Here is an 18414-nt window from a genome sequence, read left to right as displayed (position 1 = left end):
CTCTCACCATAGCATATACCCTCACCAAAATGTCAATAACCCAGCCACCCTATCCCTCCCCTTACCCCCCCCCCCAAGTAACCCTCAGTTTGTTTATTGAGATTAAGAGTCTCTTATGGTTTGTCTCCCTCCCTATCCCATCTTATTTCATTTTTCCCTCCCTATCCCCCACGACCTGCACTACCCTAACCACTGTTCCCACATAAAGCACGTCATTAGCACATAACCACATAACCCCCTGCTCCCCTAGTTTAAACACACCTACCAGCAGTCAGCATAGCCCTTGGAACATGACACCCTGCATTCCCCTATAAAAGCTCTGTAACCACATTACCTAAGGCCCAGAATATCAAGCATGAGCTCCTCTGGGTCCTCTGGCATAAACTAAACCCATAAAATCATAGATAATTGTCTTTCTCTGATTGACTTATTTTGCTTAGCATAATACCCTCTAGTCCCATCTATGTCATTGCAAATGGCAAGATTTTGTTTTTTGATGGATGCATACTATTCCATTGGATTTTCTATTTTTAATTTTCTGAGGTGTCCCCATACTGTTTTCCACAGTGGCTGCACCAACTTGCATTCCCACTAACAATTTGCAAAGATTCTTTTTCTTCTACATCCTCATCAATACTTGTTTTTTCTTGTCTTTTTGATTCTAGCCATTCTGACAAGTATAAAACAATAATCTTATTGTGGTTTTGATTTGCATTTTCTTGATGATTAATGCTATTGAGCATCTTTTCACGTGTTTCTTGGCCATCTCTGTGTCTTATTTGGAAAAATGTCTATTCAGTTCCTCTGCCCGTTTTTTAATCAGATTTTTTAAAATGTTGCATTGTACAAGTTCTTTACATGTTTTAGATATTAAACCCTTACCAGATATATTACTTGCAAATATCTTCTGCCATTCAATAGGTTGCCTTTTTTTTTTTTTTGGTTGATGGTTTCTTTTACAATGCAAAAGCTTTTTATTTTGGTATAGTCCCAATAGTTAGTTTTTGCTTTTGTTTTTCTGGATGTAGAATTCTTGATTAACTTTTTTTCAGAACTTAAATATGTCATATCAATGCCTTCTGGGATATATTGTTTCTGATGACAAGTCAATCATTAATATGTTTTTCTCCGGTATGTGATTAACCATTTTACTCTTGTTACTTCCGAGATTTCTCTCTGACTTTATCTAGGTGTATATCTCTTTGTGTGTATCTTATTTGGGTTTGTTGAAAATCTTAGATCCATTGAGTAATAGTTTTCATCAAATTTGGGGAGCTTTAGGCCATTATTTCTTTGAATATATTTTCCTACTCTTTATCTATCCTCTTTTCAATATTACTGTTAGTAATATATTCATATGTTTAATATTATCCCACAGATCTCTGAAGGTTTTAAAAGTTTTCTTCATTCTTTCATCTTTCTGTTTTTTTATTTTTTTAAATTTTATTTTATATTTTTAAAGATTTTATTTATTTGTCAGAGAGAGAGAGAGCATAAGCAGGGGGAGCAGCAGAGGAAGAAGGAGTCTCCCTGTTGAGCAAGCAGCCTGATGTGGGACTGGATCCCAGGGTCCTGGGATCATGACCTGAGGTACCCAGGCGTCCTGTCTTTCTGTTTTTTAGATTGGATAATTTTTATCTTCAAGTTAATGGATTCTTTATTCTTCTATCTAAAATCTGTTGTTGAGTCCCTTTAATACATTTTTCATTTAAGTTATACTTTCAAACTCCATAATGCTCATTTGACCCCATTTTATAATTTTCTTTTTTAAGGTTTATTTATTTAGAGCCTGCTTCTCCCTCTCCCTCTGCCAATTCCCCCACTGTGCTCTCTCTGTCTCAAATAAATAAATAAAATCTTTAAAAATTTATTTATTTATTTGAGAGAGAGAGAGCATGCGCACATGAGTGCGGGAGGGACAGAGGAAAGGAATCTTAGGCAGACTCCCTGCTGGGTGTGGAGCCCAATGTGGGGCTCAGTCTCACAACCCTGAGATCATGACCTGAGCCACAATCAAGAGTTGGACACGTAGCTGACTGAGCCACCGAGGCACCCTCCTGTTTTGTAATTTCTATGTCTCTGCTAATATTCTCTCTTTTTTTGATTCATTATCATAATAATTCTCTTTAATTATTTAAACGTGGTTTCCTTTTTTAGTCTTTGAACATATTTATAATTACTGTTTTGAAGTCTTTGTTAAATCCAACATCAGGGTGCACCTGGAGACAGTTTTTACTTACTGATTTTTTTCTGTTGGTGTGGATCACATTTTCCCATTTCTTGGCATGTTCCATAATTTTTGTTGTTGCTAAAAATTGGACATGTTAGATAATATATTGTAGCAATTCTGGATTCTGAATTTTCCCTTAAATGAGTTGTCATTGTGTTTTGTTTTAATAATTTGTCTAAATGAACTTACAGAATCTATTTACTATGTGTGTATAAACTGTGTAACTATTGATGTCTCTACTCAGTTTCTTTTTTAAGTTATTATTCTAATTTTTAAGCCTGAATTTATAGGGATCACTTTGTGTTTGCATGGATTAATGACCAGTCAATGAATGATGAGATATTGTGCTTAAACAAAAGCTTTCACTCTCCGGCAGTAGATCTGTATGTTTTTGGGGGAGGACATTTAAAGTTCAGGTAACTTTTAAATATATACATTCTGGCTTTGCTTACTTCTAGACTCTCTTGTCTGTCCTCTGCACCTGAACACAGGACCAGTCAGCCAGTGATGTGTGGATAACTTGCATCATCTCGTTTTTTCTGTGCAGGCACATGAAGACTTTTGAAGGCTTCCCATGGTAGTCTTATTTCACAGATCTTCCTATTAAATTGCTGGCTGATCCGCCAGTCTGGACTTTTCCCAACTGTGATTGGAACCTGAGGCTAACTAAGTCACTGGTCTTCCCTTGTTTGTTTACCATTTAGATTGCTAGTGTTTCTCACAGTGCTGCTGGATGTGGAGTTTTATCATGTTCTGCTCCAAATCAAGTCAGCCCCCTCTGGCAGTGAACACTGATAGTCATGCCTTTTTCTGCTTTGATAAAAATACCTTATAAACTGACCTGGGGGAGGAGGTAGAGGGGAGAAGTCTAGGCAGAATGCCACAGAGATTTCCATTGTTCATACCTAAAGTTCAGTGACTTTTTAATGAATAACTACTTCTTGGTGTAATGTATACCTTTGGTTGATTTTCAGAGCCCTGAATGGGTTGGTTTTGACACCTGTATCCAGTTTTATCATTGCTTTTGGGGACAGTATTGCTGAAGTACTCACTTCATCATACTATAAGTCCCATCTCTATATTGGTCATTTTAAATAACTCCTCAGCCGATTCTGGTGTGAAGCCAAGGTTGAGAATCTCTGGATTAGGGTATAATGACAGGAGGATGAATGATTTCACTTCATTCAATAAACATTTATTGAACACCACTGGGCACTGGACACAGTGCAGATACAAAGATAACTGAAACTATCAGTATCTGTGAGTGGTCATAGGCAGTGAGAAGGATAGAGAAAGCAATAATGCACTATAACCTGAGCATATAGGGATAGGTGATGCTGGGTTTGGGAGCACTGTCAGCAAAAGGCAATGCCTATAGTCCATCATTCTTCTGAAACATGCCAGTAGGTTATCACATTTCGGAAAGTAATATAGCCAATAAGCAGATCCCTACTTAATATAAGTATGAATAAAGTTACTCATCCTGGGGAAGTAGGACAATTTCCCCCAAATTATATGATAATTACAAACATAACTTTGAGGAACCAGCACTTTATTTCATGCAAATTTTAATGAGTTTTTAATGCTATATTTTCAACTGAACTGTGATGATTTTATAACCTGTGAATAAATTCAGAAATAATGAATCACCATGGGAGTCATTACAGGCAGTGTGATTTGGTATTATAGTCGCCAAAGTGGGGTGTCCACAAAGGCAAACCATGGAAAGATAGGAAGAAATATTAGCACTACTATTTTTTTAAAAAAGTCAAATTTGGTCTTTAGAATGTTTCTATTGACTGCATGTTTTATAAAGTGTGACTATTTATATAGCAGCATATGCATAGACCATATAAATAAACATATATAGGTGGCATGCCCCCAGTATTTTTGGATTAGGAATACTTCATCATAAAAGTCAGAGACCACTAGTATAGTGGTAAGAACATGGACCTAGATGGGTGCTAGTCCCTGCTTCAGCTACCACCTTGCTGTGTGACCATGGGCAAGTTACAAAGGCACACTTATGTCTCCCAAATCTTTAAAATGAGGAGCTCATTATAAATATCCTTGAGATCACTTCCAGTTCTGGGATTTTTTAACTAGTTTTGTTCCTTATTTTCCTGTCAAGTATAATTATGAAGTTGAAAGAACAGAAGGTTATCTTTTGTTGTTGTTGTTCAGTATTTGAATTGGATCAAGGTATAAGCCTATTTCTGAGTTTCTGGAATATTTCCAGAGAGAGCTCTCTCAACTTCGGCTACATCCGTTTTCTATGGTGCTGCTGGTTGTAGATGTGACGATGCCATATACATGATGAAGTTTCTTTAAATTCCGTTAAATTTAGGCATAAATTTAGGCAGAGGACATACCCCAATTAGTAGCAGGACACAAAAATTTGTACTTAGACACAGTTACAGATGTGCAAGTGCATGTATGCACATACAAATCAATGTTTAACTATTGCTTAATTTCATTGCCCTCATAAACCGAAATTCAGAAAACTTAAAGAAAGCTTCAAGATTTAAGCTCAGTACATAAAGAGCATTAATTATAGTTTTAATAGTTCAAAGACCCAAATAGATCCATGCACATCAAGTTTAGCGTCTACTCAGTGACTGACTTTAAGATGGAGGATTATTTTTAAAATTTAGATATAACTAAAAATCCAAGAGGTTAGCAAAACTTTATTTCATCTTTTAAAAAAATTATTTAGGTTAGTTTTATTATTTCAGGTTAGTTTACATATAGTGTATTATCAGTTTCAGGGCTAGAATTCAGTGATTCATCACTTGCATGTTACACCCAGTGCTCATTATATCAAGTGTCCTCCTTAATGCCCGTCACACAATTACCCCATCTTCCCTCCCCCTTCCCCTCCAGCAACACTCAGTTTGTTTCCTAGAGTTAAGAGTTTCTTATGATTTGTCCCCCTCTCTGTTTTTATCTTATTTTATTTTTCCTTCCCTTCCCCTATGTTCATCTGTTTTGTTTCTTAAATTCCACATATGCGTGAAATCCTATGGTATTTGTCTTTCTCTGACTGGCTTATTTCGCTTCTTATTTCACCTTTTGATTTAAATTCAAAAAGGATTAAATTTTACATATTCTTCTTAAAATATTCTCCTCTAAAAACAATATTCAACTTTAGAGTTCAATAGAGTAAGATGTTAGACTTCAGTGTTCTTGGATCATAACAAAATAGACTGTTGATGGCTTTTTCTTCAAATAATTAGTACACTGACTGTTATATAGTTCCTTAAAACTCGATGTTTCTCTGACTTAGTTTTGTTTGCTATCTTCAGTAAGTGAGTTATTGTTAAATAGACTGTTGGCATAGTATTTTAACCTCTAATCCCTTACATACTCCCCCCCCCCTTTTTTTAAGGTTTGCCCATTTATTTCAGAAAGGGAGAGGGCAAGAGCCGGAGAGGCAGAGGGAGAGAGAGAGAGAATCCCAAGCAGACTCTGTGCTGAGCATGCACAGAGCTCAGAGTTCAACGCAGGCCTGATCTCACAACCATGAGATCATGACCTGAGCTGAAACCAAGAGTTGGCCACATAACAGACTGTGCCACCCAGGCTCCCTGGACTGTTTTTTTTTTGTTTTTTTTGTTTTTTTAATTAGTGTTCAAAAGCTTGAAGAAACTTTAAAGAACATAACAAGGATTTTTTTTTTCTAAATGCTTTGGATTTTCTAAATAATACTATATAATATAAAACATCATAATGCTTTTTGTGAAGTTTTTTGTTCTAAATAACATGAAATGGAAACTGATGATAAGACCATGAATCGTTACCATAAAGTTCAGTATTAAAAACCAGCTGCTGCGATTTACCTGTGAGGATGGAATAATCACCTTCTGGCACACTGTATGTAATAAGTGCACCATTTTAAAGATTCATCTTAAAGGGAAAGTGACAGAAAAAAAGAACAACAACACAACAAAAAGAATGACAAGTCATAGCTGTTTCAGTGTGAATAAATGTTGAAAATATGAGCTCATGAGAATGATTATAGACACTAGAATGAAAGTGAAAAAAAAAAGAGCAAAAACAGAAAAGTGAGAGCAAAACCAAAAATATGCGAGTATCCTATAAATGGAAAAAAGGAAACTCCTAAACTCCAAAATTACTTTTATTTTGCATGGTAATGAGTTAAAGAGGGGAAGGAAAATACCACTTTAAACTTAGACCTGTATTAGCACAGCCTGTACTTTGTAATCTTCTGGGGGTATAGAATGCAGTCATTTTGCTGCTGCCTGGAACAGGCAGGCAGGAACAAATTTCACTCAGCTTTCCAGTTGGTAACCAATCCTCAAGCTTGAATTCAAGGTTCTAACCTTTAATTTTAATGCTGACATAGACTAGGACCTAGATATTCACCCTAGGGAAGGAGCTAGTTAGTGGGAGAGGAAGAAGTTGGCCACTCTCTTTGGGGGACCAAAGGCAGTAGCCCATCCTATAACACCAGGCCCAGAGCCACTGCACCCCCCTGTGCTTTCCAGAAGCCCTACAGTTCTGTGCTGCTTGTTTAGCAGAGGATATATTCACTTGCATTATTATGTGTTCCTTTTGCACTATGTATGTGTTTGGCCTGTCTTCTGATTTTGATTTAGGTCATCTCTTTGCTTTTCCTAATGCTTCTTAAAGGTTGAGAAATGATCAGGTTTGAATGATTTGGAAGGTTTTTCTGTTTCAGCTGGGCAGCTTGCTCTTCCCATGCCACATCACACACAAACTTTACTTTCTTCCCACATTTTCTCTAGACAAGGGGACTTCTTAATACTGTTTTATTTTAGGATCATTTCAAATTACAAGGACAGTAGAGAGTTCTGGTAGAGTTCTGTATTGTGAACATCTTTCATTACTATGTAGACCAGGAACTTTTCACATGAGTCCATGGATTAATTAGAAAGAGTCCATGAGCTCCTGAAATTCATGCCCACTTGTATATATTTGAATGCAAATGCATTTCATTTTATTCAAGAACTACACAGATTAAGATTGATTGTACTTTTGGTTTTCTCAGTCCTTCCTCTAGGTACAGTCTCTGCTCTCGTGTTTCCTGCCGTGCTAATACTTTTTTTTGTTGTTTTTCTTAGAACACTGTCTATCTCCAAATGCACATTTTCACAAATGTGCATGGGCAGATTTTTGTGTACAACAGAACTGACAAAAGTGTTCTTTATTACACCCCTGAAACTCTCTCAGTCAACACTATGTTTACACAAACTACATTAACTCTTGTTTGATAAACTCAGTGTTTCTTCTAAGAGAGGAGTCTGTCTACACTACATAAAGGCCTCAAAGGTGAACCTAGGTTTCCTGCATCAAGATGGTTTGGTGGAGAACGGAGAAGGGCTCCCTGTCCAGAACATTTTATATTTTATCAATTCCCTGAAAAGATTTGGATAAAACCATTTTTATAGACTTACTAAACTTCCTGAACTTTGAGCATTAACTTAACAGCAAAAGGGTATTTGGAACTATTACAAAAACACTGCTGTTTTTCCTTGAAACTTTTGAGGAGGGCAATGGACAAAGCCATGAAATTATCATAGACCAAATATTTTTTTCTTGTGTCTGTATAGAGTGCATTGTATGAGGTCTTTCTCACTCCACTTTAGTTCTAAAGATAAAAGATACGATAACATTAGAAATCTAGGATTCTTTGAAAACTCCCCCAAGTTGAAACTACCTAATAAGCATTTTTTAATATTTTCTTTAAGAAAATACTTTGTATTTTCTTATAAATTATTTTCTTATTACTTATATTTTATTATTTATTTTCTTATACATTATTTTTTTATTATTTGTATTATATTATTATTTATTATTATTATAAATTATTTTCTTAATATTTATGACAGAGAGAGAGTGATAGAGGGAACACAAGCGGGGGAGTGGGAGACAGAGAAGCAGGCTCCCCACTGAGCAGGGAACCTGATATGGGGCTTGATCCCAGGACCCTGGGATCATGACCTGAGCTAAAGGCAGACGCTTAATGACTGAACCACCCAGGTGCCCCATTTTTGAATATTTTCAATGCAATTTTTGGTTATTAGCTAATATTGGGGGTTTTGTTTCAGACTTACAGATTCCAGTCTCATGTTAGAAGATTATTCATCCAAGTTGAGCCCCCAAGCAAAGAGAGCCAAGAAGAGCCTTCTCTCCGGGGAAGAGAAGGAAAATCTGCCAAGTGACTATATGGTGCCCATTTTCTCAGGACGGTACGTATGCATTCTTTTCCTGGCTTTAAATATTAGAAAGTAAAGAGTAATGTTGTCAGGTAGTCATAATAATTGCAGTTGACATTTATTGAGCACTTAACTGTGTCCTGATTGAGTAAAGTCTGAGGAACCTTGGAACTCTGCACTGAGGGAGACATGTTCATTGTGAAAATCTGCCATCATCTAGGATGGCTACATGACAAAAGAGAATGATCAGGAACTTAGTTCTAGTGATGTAACTGACTGAAATTAGAAGGAGAGCATTGGATGCTAGTGATTGGACACTACATATAGTCACTAGAGTAGAAAAGAAAGGTTCAGAACTATAAAATATTGGATGAACTTTAAAAAAAAAGTTCAGATGTTATATTAAGGTAGAGGGAACCATTGTGGTTGCCAGTGTGGTTTAATTATTATTCATTAGGAAGAAGGAAAATCTTAGATAACATAGACTAAGTACAAGAATGGCCTCATAATTTGAATGCCCGCCTATTTCCCTATATTTGTTTAATGTAAAAAAGATTACTATTTATCTTGGGGCAAACTTCAAACAGAGTAATCATGAAATCACAAGTCCATTAATGCCAAATTTCTGTGTTTATAAGGTAAATATGTGTATATGTGTGTGTGTTTATTTTTTAAAAAATATAAACTTTTTTTGAATGATTTTAATATCTAGGGGAACATGAAACCTGTAGGAGACACCAAATTAAGATTTAATGGGAACCTTCGGAGCCTTTCCTGTTTATTTTCCTTTGAATGCTAAACTCTCCACAGGACTAAGGTGATACTCAAAATGAGGGCATCCTCTCAGGGCAAATGCCATCAGGAAATTTAGGAGGCAATGACCTGGTTGTCATTGTTGGTGACCTACTTCTGTTGCCATGTGTTTTTCTTCCCATTCTTCTCTGATAGTTCCTTTTGGAATTGTTTCAGAAACTAATGTCATAATTGCTCTGATTTCAGTTAGGAAGGTAAGGGGATAAATAATATGCTATTTTTAGCTTTTTTTTTAATATCTTTGATATCTCTGATTTTTTTTAAGTGAACTTTCCATTGAAATATGCGTATTTTGCTAAGTATGTTTCCCCATTCTTAGCCCCTTCACAGTTGGTTTAATATACACTGACATTCTTTACAGGAGATGACTAGTCTAGAGGAATAAAATATTTTATTTTCTACTTTGTTCCCACTCTGTTTTTTAAAAAAATATTTATTTTCTTAAACTTTTTAAAAAAGATTTTATTTATTTATTTATTTGACAGATAAAGATCACAAGTAGGCAGAGAGGCAGGCAGAGAGAGAGAGAGAGAGGAGGAAGCAGGCTCCCTGCTGAGCAGAGAGCCTAATGTGGGGCTCAATCCCAGGACCCTGGGATCATGACCTGAGCCAAAGGCAGAGGCTTAAACCCACTGAGCCACCCAGGCGCCCCTAAAAAGAGTATTTAAAAAGCATATTAAGTTAGCATTCTCCTACGTGGTATACGTCTCCATCTCTTTACCATATGAAATGAGGCTTCTCCCTTTCAGTGACTTCTTTCTTCTAAATGAAACCATTTTGTCTCCTCAAGGCCAGTCTCAAGAAATGATCATTTACAAAAGAAACTGTAATAAAATAAAATGCAAGGAAAAATTTATCCTCTTGGTTTTATTTCTGGTTCTCCTTTTCCCCTTTTTAAATATGGATCCACCTCCTATATTCTACTACTGTGTTAAAAATAACACTTCATGGGGCGCCTGGGTGGCTCAGTGGGTTAACCACTGCCTTCGGCTCAGGTCATGATCTGTAGGTCCTGGGATCAAGCCCCACATTGAGCCCTAGTCAGGCTATCTGCTTGGCTGGGAGCCTGCTTCCCCTTCTCTCTCTGCCTGCCTCTCTGCCTACTTGTGATCTCTTTCTCTCTGTCAAATAAATAAATAAAATCTTAAAAAAAAAACACTTCATAATGATGTTGACAGTATTAACAATCTAGGAAGAAGATGGAGAAACTTTGTTGAATACCAATTGTTTTCTGAGAATCTTACTAGCTGCTTTATACAGACTATCTTGGATTAAGGATCTCATGTAAATTTAGAATTGATTTACATATACAACAGTTCTGGGCATTGCATTATATCAGCTGAGTTAAGAATCCAGACCAAGCACATAGTCCCATATCAGGATCACAGGCACACAATCGATATCTCATTTTACAATATCATAAGTTAATCTTTTATTATAGACTCAATCCTATTTAAATGCCCTAAAGAAACCAATGAAATGACCTTCAATAAGTTATCTAATTTCTCTGAGTTTTATTACCATATGTCTAAAATAGAAATAAGAGTTTTCCTCATAAGGTTATTATGGGTTTAAAATGAGATGATGTTTGTAAAAAAGCACTTGGCAACATCATGGCCACAGTAGGTATTATTATTGTTACAATTATGGATTAAGGTGATGATCACTTCTGTATATGAAGAGTTAGCTGCTGATTTACCAGGTTTTTCTTTGTCAGGTTTTCTTTGGGTATAGTACACAACGTCTAAGTTCTGATGCTTTGAAATTAGTAAAAAATAGGCAGTCCTATCAGTGCCATCCACAGTATCCATGTTTTATCTTATTATATTTTAGCCAAGTGCATGTCAGTGGAATTACAGATACGGAAGAAGAAAGAATTAAAGAAGCTGCTGCTTATATAGCCCAGAGAAATCTTCTTGCTAGTGAAGAAGGAATCACAGCATCCAAACAGTCCGCTATATCCAAACAGTCCGCTGTCTCCACACAGTCCGCTGTCTCCAAACAGTCTGCCGTATCCAAACAGTCCTCAGTGTCCAAACAGTCCTCAGTATCCAAACAGTCTACATCCACTCTTCACCAGGAAGAAGCTTTTGAGAAGAAGTCAAGGAAAGTAGCAATTCGAGAGAAGGCAGAACGCGTGTCACTGACAAAAACAGTAAGAAAAGACAATTTAATGTAATTTACAAATGCAGAGATGCATGGAACATTGTGTGTGTATGTACATATAGATTTATTTGTTTTAATGAAGAAATATGTAATCTTACAGAGAAACAAAACTGGAGAAAGACAGCAAAATATATGGGTCAAAGAAAGACTTAGTAATTTTAAACTCCATGAAATTTTAGGTTCTACAGAAATTATGGTTCTAAAGAACTTTAAGAAGTCCACCTTAGGGGAAAGTAAAATATGTTGTTGAGGCTTAGAATGTTAAAAATTAAATGTATCTTTTTAAAAGGGGAAAAGAGGGGCACCTGGGTGGCACAGCTGGTTAAGCATCTGACTTGATTTCAGCTCTGGTTATGATCTCAGGGTCCTGGGATTTAGCCTCTGAGTGGAGCCCAACATGGGGTTCCATGCTCAGCATAAAGTCTGCTTGTCCCTCTCCTTCCCCTCCTGCTCCTCCCCCTTGCTAAAATAAATAAATTAGTAAATAAGTAAATAAATAAATAAAATATTTTTTAAAAATGGGGAAAAAGAGAAGGCCTTTGGTCTAAATACAAAAGTAAGCCTCCAAGTGGAAAAATGATAACTTGGATTTTTGTTATTTTAGGTTACTTTGATTTCATAATATTTTGATTTTTTTTTATAGTTAGAAGAAACTGAGGCATTCCATAGAAAGTTGAATGAAGATCATCTTCTCCATGCTCCCGACTTTGTCATTAAGCCTCGTTCCCACACTGTTTGGGAGAAAGAAAGTGTAAAATTACATTGCTCTGTATCCGGCTGGCCAGAACCTCGTGTCACATGGTATGTTATCTATATGAAAATTACTCACAGAATCTATTACACAAAACTAGTTTTACCTCCAGTGAAGATATTCAGCATTGTGAATATGCAAGAGTCAAAGAAAGTACCTCAAGTTTGTACAGATTTTTTAAATAGTGAGGAAAGGATACCAGGACAAATATTTATGAATGAGAAGAAAGAACAGTCTCGTGTACATTATGATATATTATGATACTTCATAATCCTGCTAATCCTTTTATAAAAGGGGTCTTTATCTTGCATAAAGTATTAAAATGTAGCCAACATACTTATATACAAAGAAAATATATGGCTATGATTGCTATGGGCCATACAATTTAAATAAAAATTTTCTTCCATATGCTATAGGAATTATTTTGTGATCAGAAACAATACTCTTTTAAAAAAATACTTAAAACCCAGAGGGCTTCATCTCTACTCCTCACATGTGCTGAGGTCTTAACATATTTCTAAAGCCAAATGAAAGAGGGAAACTAGATGGAAGATGTTACTCAATATGGGGTCTTAAGAAATTTTCTTTCCATAAAGAATAAGCACCAATCTTCTCTTTCCATCATATATCCTATTGCAGTTGTCAATGACTTCGTGATCCCTAAACTCCAAACTTTCCTGTTATATGTCATGAGTACCTGCCACAGACAGTGGAAGTATGAAAATGTTGGAGCCAACCTAAAGAGATGTTTTCTGTTTAATTCCCTGACACGGATATTTTGCGTGCTGTTTTTTTATCCTCAGGAGTGGTGGTAAATGCACCCCTATGTTGCAGTATAAATGCCACACGAATGTCATTGCCACCTGCAAAGGGCCTGACTCCTCCTTTCTTGTCCATTATCTCTGTTGGTTAGCCACCAGGCTAGGACTAATGGAGGTAACTGACAAAGAACATATTACAGTGAAAATGAAGTTTAAAAAAAAATCAATTTACAAGCGTTAAAGTAAAAAGGTATACTAATTTTTTTTTAAAGTATAAAGGTATACTATACAAAGCTAGGACTCAATCAGTCTTGGCCTCACCTCTCTCTGCAACTATGGAGTTGCATATGTTGGCCCATGAAAAGGATAGTTCCTCTTAAGAAACTGATTACTTCCCACCTCATTAAAAAAATCTAAGCTTTCCAACTGAAATGTGTGAAGAATAACAGATTTTCAGCTCTAAGAATTACTTGGTCAGTAAGACATTCCTCTTATGAATTAAACAAATAATTAGAGTCCTTAATCAAGTAGATATACTTATTACACAATATTCTTTTTTTTTCTCCTGCATTTTAGAAATTAGAGTTAAAGATGATTTTCAAAGGACACAAAGGAATTTCTGGGAAACAAATACTAATCTGTTAAGCACTTGCTTATTTTGCTAAACATATAGCTGCTAAAATACAATACAACCATGCCATGTACCACTGATGTTGTTACTGAGCTAGAGTGATGTGTTTTCACAAAGGAAGAGCTCAAACTCTGTCAGAGATTAAATTCCTGTATTATGTTGTGTTGGCTGGAAAAGAAGGGATTTAAAAACAAGCAAAAAATATAAAAACTCCTCACAAAAATATGAGATGACTAAATTGTCAGCTCTTTGAATTCTAGTTAAATTGAAAAATAGAAATACTGTCAATTTTCAGTTATTCTCATCAATGGAGCTGAGAATAGTATGATTGGCTCCCCAAATCTTTCATATCTGGCTTTGAAATACTTTTTTTTTCTTAATATGGAACTTTATGTCCAGGGGCTCATTTTAAACCAAAAAGAAGACATAGGCACAAGATTTGTCTCAGGAATTATTGGGAAGCAATTCATTTACTGGAACAAGTCTTCTCAAGTTCCTGCACATCCTTTGGTGCTTAGAGAAGACAACTCCATTCTTTATAAAATTCTCTCCATAGGGATAGATCAGAGCATTTCACAGAAAATCCAATTGCCTTGAAGTCAAGTATAAAGTAAATATGAAAACAAGAGAACCAGTAGGCCAGTAAGAAAATAGTTAACATACTTCAGAGAGTAAGATTTGCCCCTGGATAAAGCTTAAATTTAGACAGTCATCTAGCAGATAACTGGAAATTAGCTATGGCAGTAAATAAGGTCAGATCCAGGTTTTGCAGGGCATGAAGATCATACAAGTGCGGGACAGTCTTTACAAAAAAGAATGTTAATAATATAAATTAGGCAATGAGGCTTCAGGAGAACCTTGATAATGAGTGACCCTGAAGCTCCATTGGCCTCCAGGTAAACCCTCCCTGGAAATAAACTGTGTGTAGGATTAGTGTACCTTCCTGGGTATGCTGCCTTTTAAAAAATAATCATTCAACGAAGCTCTAATTTACTTTGTAACACTGGTACAGAGTACCAGTCTTCAATAAGCATTCATCCCCTCAATGAGCAGGGGACCCACAACCCAAGCACAAACCAAGGTTTCTGCATTTGTTCTGCCTCCCCTTGTAGCTGCTAGGTCCTTAGCCATGTTTTTCAAGGGTGTGTGTGCCTGGGCCCTGGCTCCCTTAGAGCCCTTTCCAAAGAGGGTTAAGTTCCAAGTTTCCACTAAGCACCCACGGGACATGGAAGTCCCTGAGGTCTAACAAATGATACGAACAGGCAGCAGCTGTTCTTTGGCCAATCCCATGTACTAACCAAGTCCGTCTAAATGGAACCTAGAGGTTACCCAGAAGCACTAATGACAGGAGCACATATCACTCATCAGGGCCAGGTGCAGAGAGGCCAAGGAGCACCGTCTGATTCCCAAGTCACTTGGAGAGCAGAAGGGAACCTGTTTATGCGTTGGGTCCAGTAGAGAAGTTAGTTACAAGATGCTTCTGCACCACCACAGTGAAGCTAGCCATCCTGAAGGAGGGCTTTGTCAACACAAAAGGAAATATATATATATATATAATGGATAATATATATATGTTTATTATATATTTTTCACCATAGATATATGGTAAAAAATGCTAAAGTTGTTTGACTTAATTTCATAGGCTATATTTATGTAATAAATTGTATAATAGGCTATATTTTGGTTTGAAAGAAGAGAAAAAAAATTTATGTTTGTATTTGTTTTACTTGCATAAAATAAACTTGGGAAGGATTCATAAGAACCCAAGGAGAACAGTAGCTGTGGGAGTAAGCTGGATGGCAGACAGACATGTTTGAAGGAGACCATTCCTTGTGTACCTTTATACTTTCTGGTTCTTGAACCATATAAATGTATTGCCTATTTAGATTTTTTAAATTATAGGAAATAGGGGAAAAGAGAAAAGTTCTCTCTTAAAAAGGAAAGGAATTGAGTTAATTTTATACTTTTTAAAAAAAGAGCCAGATTTAATTGGATTTCCAGTCCAAAGTCTAGATCAATTTTGTGAATGAAAATCTGGATTGTAATCTGTGGGGAGATTCATGCAAACTCAATGGTTCAATGTGTTGGTGTTAGTGAGTAGCAGTTCATTCATTTACTTACTCAACACCCATGTTTTTGGATCTGTCTGTGAATACGAGGCTAGATCATCAAGCGGGACATTTAAATACTTGTTTGGAATTCTTCACATTGCCCCTAGAGTTATTGCCAAAGAGACACTTAAATTTGTCATTGGGCATAAAAATAGTTCAAAACCCTCAGGATAAAGTAGTATAAGAGATGTATTTCACTTAAGAGTGTAGATATTTGGAAAAGTCTTATTCTGTTTTTCAAATTATGAGAACTTATAAATTCCATAGTAGAATAATACATTGAATTTATTTTTAAGATTAGAGTTATTCATGATATTACTTAAAGTTAGCTTTAATTACTACTGTATTATTTTTTGGAAAACAACCTACATTTAAAATAGTTTAAAATTAAAATTATTTATAATTTATAATTACTTCCCAACATAAGGGTTTGGGGTTTTATTTTAGATTTTTCTTATTTATTAAGTCCAAAGTCTAACCTGATGGGATAGATCTCTCTCAGCCAACTGGTTTTTAAAGTGGGTAATAGCTATTTATTAAAAATATGAAGTTGGATTCTAAGTAGTAATCAGAGTTTGTGGTGAGATTCAGCATGTTAAAGATCATTTTGGCATGCATTGTTTGTTGATAGATAAAAGTCAGAATGAACCTTTTTGCTTGGCCATGCTCTACACCGCCAAAGAGCTTTCACTATAACCCCTTATTGTCAAGTCAGCCCAAGATTCAGACATTTATTTGGGGGAATGAAGTCTGTTTTACACACATAAAGGAAGAATATTATTCTACAAATACAGTATAATGAGAGCTCTTTAACTAGTAAGTAGTTCATAAACTCTCTGTGAAAATGGTAAGGAAAATGGTGTACCTCTGAATATTCACAAGAATTTCAGGAGGCTTGGGGCACCTGGATGGCACAGTCAGTTAAGCTTCTGACTCTTGGATTTGGCTCAGGTCATGATCTCAGGGTCATGATTGCAGGGTCCTGAGATAGAGACCGCATAGTCATAGAGCTCCCCACTCAGCAGGGAGTCTGCCCCCCCCAACTGCTCCTTCCCCCACTCATGCACTCTTTCTCTCTAAAATAAATAAATAAATCTTAAAAAAAAAAAAAAAGAAGAAGAATTTCAGAAGCCTTTTGACAAATAATCCCAGAGTCTAGGTTACTCTCCAAAATTAGCATCTGACTGGCCTGTTTGGAATTTCACTTTCCAGAAATAACAAGCCGTGAAGAATATACAGAGCAGGCCAAAAATCCTTCTTTTCTTCCCTGACCTCATACTGGAAGACAGGCAATCTCACAGTGACCCCCAAACCTGAATGACTAGGTAAAGTTCTCGGAGAAAGAGAATTGCCTCCTAACTCAATCCTTGTCTGCTGCATTACAACAGGCTTTTCTTACACGGACATCTGAAGTTCCAGAGGAAAGACTAGGGGATCCTCAAAGTGTTGTGTGTCGTGCACGTATAAATTTTTAAACCGACTTCTCGCGCCAGATGGTCACGTAAGAAAAGTCATGGGTATTTAGCTGGGGGAAGGCATGAAGGTGCTAAGTGGGGTAGTGCTGGAAGGCAAGGAAGGTGAAGCAAGCCCTGGGAGCTACAAGATTCTGTTTTAACTCAAAGTTTATGGAAATATGAACAACATTTTTGGTCAGAAGCCAAATTGAGTGTCACTAAATTGATTGCTCAAGCACCACTTGCTGTAGCCTTTGGTGTTCTATTTCTCTCCTTATGCTAAAAAGAACTAGGGAAAACCCCAGCTCATGCACAAACCTGAACAAGAGGGAGCTTTTGAGTCAAGTGTGAAATTCCTGAGACCAGCCTGAAGAACATGCTTGCTCTACCCTGTCATTCATCAAAATAAGGAATGTTTGAAATTAGGCGCGCCGAGCAGATTTCTCCTTCTAGGCCATCTCTGCTCGAATAGCCCTGTCTGCCTGGAGCTCTGTGCTGAGATGGCCGGCCAAGGACGCTCTGGGGCTGCCAGGGAACGGCTAGCGCTTCTGCCGTGGGTGGGGTGGAAGGTTGTGCCTCCCTACCTGCCGCGCAGCTGTCATTCCTCAGCCTGTGCAACCCTCTCACTTCACAGCTGAGGGAACCAAGACACAGAGAGCCTCAATTTACTTTCTTGGCTTGTACTTATTTTAAATTATCCATATCATGAAGTACGTGTTTGTCGGAACTCTGTTCCTTCAGCCGAACATTATGAAGGCACAGTTAATCTATTGTTACACAATAATTCTGTTCAAGCCAATTTAACAAACACTGAGTGCCTAATATTTGCCCGCCCATGACTCATCCTTCCTTGAGAGTGGGAATAAGTAGAATAAATATAGAGTAAATATGGATCAGACACTACCCCTGTCACAAAGGCAATGACAGCTTAATAGAAGAGACACCTATCCAACCATAATCTGATGAAGGTTCTATCTTGCAGCTTGACGCAAGTAACAATGGTATAGAGAGGCAGGAACAATTAATACCATGTGGGATTTCAGGGAGGACTTTATTGAAGAAATGGCATTTGATCTGAACCTCGAAGGATAAGCTGGGATTTTGCTAGGTTTAGGAGAATGACACATTTTTAAAAGTACAGAAATGAATATGTTTTAGGGACATAGGGTGTGTGTGTGTATGCACACACAGTCGTGTGGGTGTGCAAGTTGGGGAGAAGAAGGAACTGACGGAAGATTATCTTTCTTTCTTTCTTTCTTTCTTTCTTTCTTTCTTTCTTTCTTTCTTTCTTTCTTTC

At 36.7% G+C, this 18414-nt stretch overlaps 1 protein-coding gene across 4 annotated transcripts in view; it reads left to right on the top strand.

The window, feature by feature from the left end:
• Nucleotides 1–18414, top strand: part of MYOM1 (myomesin 1) — a 145802-nt gene that overhangs the window by 31566 nt on the left and 95822 nt on the right. For all 4 annotated transcript variants that reach the window (XM_032875672.1, XM_032875673.1, XM_032875671.1 and 1 more), the window contains exons 3-5: nt 8323–8463; nt 11077–11398; nt 12053–12210. In XM_032875672.1, the coding sequence (XP_032731563.1) occupies nt 8323–8463; nt 11077–11398; nt 12053–12210 (621 nt within the window). The remainder of the gene's footprint in view (nt 1–8322; nt 8464–11076; nt 11399–12052; nt 12211–18414) is intronic.

This window comes from Lontra canadensis, unplaced genomic scaffold (genome assembly GCF_010015895.1).
Source record: "Lontra canadensis isolate GAN:19392208 unplaced genomic scaffold, GSC_riverotter_1.0 scaffold57, whole genome shotgun sequence".
NCBI lineage: Eukaryota > Metazoa > Chordata > Mammalia > Carnivora > Mustelidae > Lontra > Lontra canadensis.
Note: the sequence above shows the minus strand (reverse complement) of the source record. Positions and strands in the feature narration are given on the sequence as shown.